Source organism: Ranitomeya imitator, chromosome 4, assembly GCF_032444005.1.
Source record: "Ranitomeya imitator isolate aRanImi1 chromosome 4, aRanImi1.pri, whole genome shotgun sequence".
Lineage (NCBI taxonomy): Eukaryota > Metazoa > Chordata > Amphibia > Anura > Dendrobatidae > Ranitomeya > Ranitomeya imitator.
In genome coordinates, this window is record NC_091285.1 from 700262344 (window position 1) to 700270645 (window position 8302).

General features: G+C 41.8%; 1 protein-coding gene across 1 annotated transcript; it reads left to right on the forward strand.

Moving 5' to 3' along the window:
• Positions 1–2933: 2933 nt before the first annotated feature.
• Positions 2934–4981, forward strand: LOC138674779 (olfactory receptor 6B9-like). The gene is made up of 2 exons (XM_069762597.1): positions 2934–2966; positions 3954–4981. The coding sequence occupies exons 1-2, from the start codon at positions 2934–2936 to the stop codon at positions 4890–4892; spliced, it is 972 nt and encodes a 323-aa protein (XP_069618698.1). The 3' UTR covers positions 4893–4981.
• The last annotated feature ends 3321 nt before the right edge of the window (positions 4982–8302 follow it).

Below are 8302 nucleotides of genomic sequence, written 5' to 3' on the forward strand. Positions count from 1 at the left end.
GTGACCAGTGGGGTACCGCAGGGGTCGGTATTGGGACCTGTTCTCTTCAACATATTCATTAATGATCTGGTAGAAGGTTTACACAGTAAAATATCGATATTTGCAGATGATACAAAACTATGTAAAGCAGTTAATACAAGAGAAGATAGTATTCTGCTACAGATGGATCTGGATAAGTTGGAAACTTGGGCTGAAAGGTGGCAGATGAGGTTTAACAATGATAAATGTAAGGTTATACACATGGGAAGAGGGAATCAATATCACCATTACACACTGAATGGGAAACCACTGGGTAAATCTGACAGGGAGAAGGACTTGGGGATCCTAGTTAATGATAAACTTACCTGGAGCAGCCAGTGCCAGGCAGCAGCTGCCAAGGCAAACAGGATCATGGGGTGCATTAAAAGAGGTCTGGATACACATGATGAGAGCATTATACTGCCTCTGTACAAATCCCTAGTTAGACCACACATGGAGTACTGTGTCCAGTTTTGGGCACCGGTGCTCAGGAAGGATATAATGGAACTAGAGAGAGTACAAAGGAGGGCAACAAAATTAATAAAGGGGATGGGAGAACTACAATACCCAGATAGATTAGCGAAATTAGGATTATTTAGTCTAGAAAAAAGACGACTGAGGGGCGATCTAATAACCATGTATAAGTATATAAGGGGACAATACAAATATCTCGCTGAGGATCTGTTTATACCAAGGAAGGTGACGGGCACAAGGGGGCATTCTTTGCGTCTGGAGGAGAGAAGGTTTTTCCACCAACATAGAAGAGGATTCTTTACTGTTAGGGCAGTGAGAATCTGGAATTGCTTGCCTGAGGAGGTGGTGATGGCGAACTCAGTCGAGGGGTTCAAGAGAGGCCTGGATGTCTTCCTGGAGCAGAACAATATTGTATCATACAATTATTAGGTTCTGTAGAAGGACGTAGATCTGGGGATTTATTATGATGGAATATAGGCTGAACTGGATGGACAAATGTCTTTTTTTGGCCTTACTAACTATGTTACTATGTTACTATGTTACTATGATTGTTTGAAGGATGTCTTTAATATCTTGGATAGTAATCTTAGAGAGAAGAGCAAAGTAGGGTTGAGCGAAACGGATCTGACAATTTCAAAAATCGCCGACTTTTGGCAATTTTTACCTGGTTTACCTGGTTTACTGAAGACTTCAGGCAGCCACAGTCCAGGGTACCAGATCACATGGCAGGCAGGGTCCAGCTGGCTTGGAAGCGAATCCAGAGTCCCCTTTTCCAGGTGGAGTTAAAAGCCTTCCACTAGCACGGTGGTGTTGTAGTCTCTTACTGCCTATGGCTTCAGATAAGGTCCTCACAGTTCTTCTCTCTGTCCCCCATGTAGGATAGGAAATAACCTGTATGACTGGTGACTTGAGCCTTTTTACAGGTACTCAAGCACGCCGCGGGCTCTATGTGTGTCACCGTGGCTCCTGGGTATTAAGGCGGACAGGTAACTTGCAGTTCATCTGTCCTGCTGGTCTCTGATGTAAGTCGTAGTGTCCTTACAATCTCGGTCGTCTGACTACACGGCTCCTTCAGACCCTCTGACCCTCTAGGTCGGTCTGCTCCTTTCTGTCTCTCTGACAATCTCAACTCTCATTCCCTGCAAACCACAATATATAGGGGAGTCACGTAGTAAATAAAATCAAAAGCCCCCCCTTGCGGCCTGGAGTGTGAACATGTTGTGTGTATTGTGGTTACCTGATAAAAGATATCCTTCATCGCTTCCAAACGCAACATCACTCTCCCCGCGCGGAAAATAATGCTACTGTGATGACCAGGACCCTGGGGCGCAACACTTATTTCCAACCTCAACAATTTGAAGTAGTCCTGTCCAATTCTGAACAGTGAAAGTAACTTTCCAGATGGGTGCACTACCTGTTAAGGACACTTCTTTTTTAGTTTTGCCACTTTCTGATACAAATGCGCTTTTTATCTTCTGTGGCTGTGGCCATATGCTCCAGTCCTTGAATGGTTTTCCGAACAGATCACCCAGTGGGGTCACCTAGTTCTCACAATTGCTTCAAAATTCCATCTTAAGCACCTTCTCAGAAAGTTTGCTCTTTATTAGCCGCCTCTAATATTTGGAGAAACGCAGGGTTGATCCAGCAACAGAACTGCGATCTTTGTAGCAAAATCTATCTTTTATTGAGCCATTTTAAAATAGAACATCACAAAAATGTGGTCCACTAGATATACTGTTAGCTGTAATAGCACAATAAACCGATGTACAGCATTAAATCGAACACCTTTCGACTTGCGTTTTAATCATTGTACTATGATTGACTTTTACTATTAAAATATTTTACTGTTACGTTTGAAAAATAGAATAAAAACAAGTTTTTTTCTTTGTGTTGCCAAATTCATAGACTATACACATTTTTTTTTTCTTTTTCCCACCAATGGACTCGTATTTGGGCTTGTTTTTCGAGAACCAAATGTGATTTTTGTTGGTACAATTATGGCCTCTTTTCATCCTTTTGATCTATTTTGATTGCATTTTTAAAGGTGCAACTGTACTGAAAAATGGAAAATTCTATTTTTTCGGCATTCACTGGGCACTTAAATGTGATTATTTACATGTTAGATTATGTATCTACATATTTGATCATGTTTATTTTCTTTCTGCATTTTACATCATCCTTGGAATAATCCAATAATTATTAATAATAATGCCTCTTTGGACTACACCTCGAGAGATATGGGAGACAAAAACAACACCAAATCTGTAGAGGCAATGGCATAGTATAATATATATAATCATACTTATACGGAGTCATGTCATAGTTTCTGTTCTATGAGTAAATGTTGATGCGTCTGACTATGTCCTATCATTTTACAGAATCTGACCAGGATGATGAAGATCTTCTCTTGCAGGTGGAGACTCCTCACTTATTCCCTCACGATGAAAAATAAGAGGACCATGGAAACGCCTGATGTAAGAACACAAATGATGTAGGGATATACGATAATTCTCATTTCAATCACATTTAGACCATGAAAATAAGAATGGAAATTTTCAAAACAAAGTTACTCAATTATTTTTCTAGGAAATAAAATTTGTGTTCAGCTGAACATTGATCGTAATTGAATTAAGCTTAGATAGAAATTGCTATTGATGCGAAGACATCTTTATCTCATTCCATGAAGTGAGGAGATGGTGAGGACACATAGACAACTTTGCAATGATGACCGCTCCACATACCACATTGTATTGACACTTGAAAGTCACATTCACATGTTATTGAGGAATCGATTCTGTGACAGTGATCATTGTTGTCCATGAGGATTTTGGCCAAGATGTCAGATAAATCTTTAAACAGAACATTGCTTGCTATTAGCAGTGAAGGGTACACACGGGCATTTGGTTCTGGTGCAAAACAGTCTCAGGTTTAATTTGTCTCACAAACTTCGAAAGTAAGCACAGCAGCTTCACTTTGACCAAAATTTAAAAAAAATCAATAACTAAATAAACAGTCCTTTCTCAGGGTAGGCACAGTAAAATGATGCGGTCCTACGTTCACAGCAAGTCCGGACATTGCTACGGTCTGTGCACCAGTAGAGCTCCCCACTCCAGCTCCACTACCTCAGACACACTTGAGCCAATTCAGCTGCCTTTTATAAGACCTGCAAGGCCCCTACCGGAGCTATAGGAGCGACTATTTCTACCCCGGCTCTTTTGGTTGCTCCTAAATCCCGGACCCAATATCTGGTCCATTTACTAAAACCTCTCAGTAACCATCAATTACTGGAGCTTCAATTCTGGGATTTATATCACTGAGGCCAGCCACTTCGGTGACACAAACCTGCCACCCAGGACATTCCCATCTGCTCTCCTGCAACATGAAGAACTCCAGTTCCTTATTATATTAGTAACAAATCTTACTGACTTTTAAATCTCTTATGTTTGTATACTTTTTTGCAGGTGAACAATCTGACTGGTATTAAAGAGTTTGTACTCTTAGGTTTTCAAGGCAGTTCAAAGCTAAGAATTGTACTCTTCTGTGTACTTCTTGTGATATTCTTGGTGACAATATATGGGAATCTCCTGATCATCACCCTGGTGTCCACCAGCAAGAACCTCCACACTCCAATGTACTTCTTCATCTCACAACTGTCCATCAGTGACATCTTACTGATTTCAGATATTGCCCCCAACATTCTCTACGTTTTAATGAATAAAGGAGGGACCATTGCTTTTATTGGTTGCATGACCCAAATTTATTTCTTTAGTGCCACAGAATCATTTGAATGCCTTCTCCTCACGGTGATGTGTTATGACAGATATGTGGCCATCTGTAATCCCCTCCGTTATTCCTCTATAATGACAAGTGGAAATTGTGTGATATTGTCCATCAGTTCTTGGTTGCTCAGTTTCTTTGCGTCACTCCTTTACATTATAATAATATCCAGGTTAAAGTTCTGTGGGACTAATGTTATTGACCATCTATTCTGTGATCTTGTTCCCTTACAAGACATTGCATGTTCGGATACTTTTCCTGTAAAACTACAAATGTATTTATTAAGTATTCCACTGTTGATTATTCCCAGCATAATATTTATTGTTAGCTACGTGAAGATTATCCGTGCCATTTTACAGATTTCATCTAATATCAGTAGACAGAAAGCCTTCTCCACCTGCAGTTCCCACCTCACCGTGGTCTCCATATTTTACACAACTCTTTTCAGTGTGTATATTCTTCCAAAAAGTGAACAAACATCAGATATTAATAAAATCACATCCCTTCAATACACTGTATTTACCCCCTTGATTAATCCCATTATTTATAGTTTTAGAAATAAAGACATTAAAGGTAATCTTCGACTTCCCAAATGTTTTTTCAAATGGCAAGCACGGTTATGAAAAAGAAAATCAGATTTATGTACAGATTCTGGCCGCTGTCACTTCTCTGCTGACTATTCTACTGATGTGTTCTATGACATCCACTTGCAGTTGCCTAACCACTGCAGCCAATCTCAAAACTCAGTTTTAAAGCGTTTATGACTTTTCATACTTCCATGTGAGCTCTTTAAAGTGCAGCAGTTTAAACCAACTTGCAAAGGAGCCATCCTTTAACCCGTTAAAGTCCAATGATGGATATATCAATCATTGGTCGCCTCCACCTGTTTGATCTGATCAGCTGTCATGTGCCTCTAGCAGTCATAGTAACATAATATTTAAGGTTGAAGGAAGACTTTAAGCTTTTGGAAATGGTTTTTGCTAATCACTCTGGATCTCCCGGATGATGACCCTAAAGACGACGACCCTGAAGACCACCCCGAAGAAGACGACGACCGCGGAGACGACGACCCTGGAGACGACGACCCTGAAGACCACCCTGAAGAAGATGACAACCCCGGAGACGACGACCCTGGAGACGATGACCCTGGAGACAACGACCCTGGAGACCACCCCGAAGAAGACCAAGAAGCAGAACAACAAGAAGCTGCAGAACAAAAAGCAGAAGAACATTAAGCATAAGACTAAAAATCAGAGCAAAAGATATTATCTAAATTACAAGCAGAAGAAGACTAAGCAGTGTATGGGGGTGAGTCCGTTCACGTATTGCCCAGTCACGTAGTATATTGCCCAGCCACGTAGTATATTGCCCAGACACGTAGTAAATTGCCCAGTAATGTAGTATATTGCCCAGTGACGTAGTATATTGCCCAGCCATGTAGTATATTGCCCGGCCACAAAGTATATTGCCGAGTTACGTAGTATACTGCACAGTCACGTAGTATATTGCCCAATCACGTATTATATTGGCCAGTAGCGTAGTATATTGCCCAGTGACATAGTATATTGCCCATTGACATAGTATATTGCCCAGTGACATAGTATATTGCCCAGTCATGTAGTATATTGTCCGGCCACATAGTATATTGTCCAGTCACGTAGTATATTGCCCGGCCACATAGTATATTGCTCAGTCACGTAGTATATTTCCCAGCCACGTAGTATATTGCCCAGTAACCTAGTATATTGCCCAGTGACGTAGTATATTGCCCAGCCACGTAGTATATTGCCCAGTGACGTAGTATATTGCCCAGTGTCGTAGTATATTGCCCAGTGACGTAGTATATTGCCCAGACACGTAGTATATTTCCCAGTCACGTAGTATATTGCCCAGTCACGTAGAATATTGCCCAGTCACGTACTATATGATATAGCACAGCCCATGTAGTATATTTCACAGCCCATGTAGTATATTGCCCAGCCCATGTAGTATATAGCAATGTGGGCATCATATCCCTGTTAAAAAAAAGAATTTAAATAAAAAATAGTTATATACTCACCTTCTGGAGCCTGTTGTGAATTCTGTGGCAGAGCTCCCTCCTGTGGTCACAAGTGGTACTTCTGCTGATCCTCTCTGTGAGCTTCCGTTCGTGGAGGAAAGTGGTACTGCGGCTTCTGAGTTTCCTTCCTCAGGTGATGTGGTGAGATCGTTAGGTGCTGCTCTACTTAACTCCACCTAGTGCTTTGATCCTGGCCTCCTGTCAATGTTCCAGTATTGGACTTGTTTTCTACTGGATCGTTCCTGTGGCCTGCTGCTCTGCATAGCTAAGTTTTCCTTTGCTATTTTTGTTTGCTGTTTTTTCTGTCCAGCTTATCTATTTGTTTTGCTGGAAGCTCTGGGACGCAGAGGGTGTACCTCCGTGCCGTTAGTTCGGTACGGAGGGTCTTTTTGCCCCCTTTGTGTGTTTTTTTAGGGTTTTGTGTTGACCGCAAAGTTACCTTTCCTATCCTCGCTCTGTTCAGAAAGTCGGGCCTCACTTTGCTAAGTCTATTTCATCTCTACGTTTGTCTTTTCATCTTAACTCACAGTCATTATATGTGGGGGGTCTGCCTTTTCCTTTGGGGTATTTCTCTGAGGCAAGGTAGGCTTATTTTCTATCTTCAGGCTAGCTAGTTTCTCAGGCTGTGCCGAGTTGCATAGGGAGCGTTAGGCGCAATCCACGGCTGCATCTAGTGTTGTTGGAGAGGATCAGGGATTGCGGTCAACAGAGTTCCCACGTCTCAGAGCTCGTTCTATATTTTTGGGTTATTGTCAGATCACTGAATGTGCTCTGACCGCTATGTCCATTGTGGTACTGAATTGCCTAATCATAACTCATAACAGTACAGGAGGCCATCGTACTAATGATTCTCAATAGAGGGAAAAAAGAAGTTCTGAGACCATTTTTTTTTTCTCTGCACTGTGTTTTGCCTTTTTTTCCCCTAGACATTTGGGTGGTTCAGGACACAGGTGTTGCAATGGACATTAAAGGTTTGTCTTCATGTGTGGATCAGCTCACGGCAAGAGTACAAAATATTCAAGACTTTGTGGTTCAGAATTCTATGTTAGAACCGAGAATTCCTATTCCAGATTTGTTTTTTGGAGATAGAACTAAATTTCTGAGTTTCAAAAATAATTGTAAACTATTTTTGGCTTTGAAAGCTCACTCCTCTGGTGACCCAGTTCAACAAGTTAGGATCGTTATTTCTTTTTTGCGTGGCGATCCTCAGGACTGGGCATTTTCTCTTGCGTCAGGAGATCCTGCATTAAGTAATATCGATGCGTTTTTCCTGGCGCTTGGATTGCTGTACGATGAACCTAATTCAGTGGATCAGGCAGAAAAAAATTTGCTGGCCCTTTGTCAGGGTCAGGATGAGATAGAGGTATATTGTCAGAAATTTAGAAAGTGGTCCGTGCTCACTCAATGGAATGAATCTGCGCTGGCAGCTATGTTCAGAAAGGGTCTCTCTGAAGCCCTTAAAGATGTCATGGTGGGATTTCCTATGCCTGCTGGTTTGAGTGAGTCTATGTCTTTGGCCATTCAGATCGGTCGACGCTTGCGTGAGCGTAAATCTGTGCACCATTTGGCGGTATTACCTGAGCTTAAACCTGAGCCTATGCAGTGCGATAGGACTTTGACCAGAGTTGAACGGCAAGAACACAGACGTCTGAATGGGCTGTGTTTCTATTGTGGTGATTCCACTCATGCTATCTCTGATTGTCCTAAGCGCACTAAGCGGTTCGCTAGGTCTGCCACCATTGGTACGGTACAGTCAAAATTTCTTCTGTCCGTTACTTTGATCTGCTCTTTGTCTTCCTATTCTGTCATGACATTTGTGGATTCAGGCGCTGCCCTGAATTTGATGGACTTGGAGTATGCTAAGCGTTGTGGGTTTTTCTTGGAGCCCTTGCAGTGTCCTATTCCATTGAGAGGAATTGATGCTACGCCTTTGGCCAAGAATAAGCCTCAATACTGGACCCAGCTGACCATGTG

What these genes read in the sequence shown, in the direction of transcription:
- LOC138674779 (XM_069762597.1), top strand. Translation starts at nt 2,934, where the DNA reads ATGAAAAATAAGAGGACCATGGAAACGCCTGAT. An exon ending in GGACCATGGAAACGCCTGAT is followed by an intron (nt 2,967 to 3,953) that starts GTAAGAACACAA and finishes ACTTTTTTGCAG; the next exon opens with GTGAACAATCTGACTGGTAT.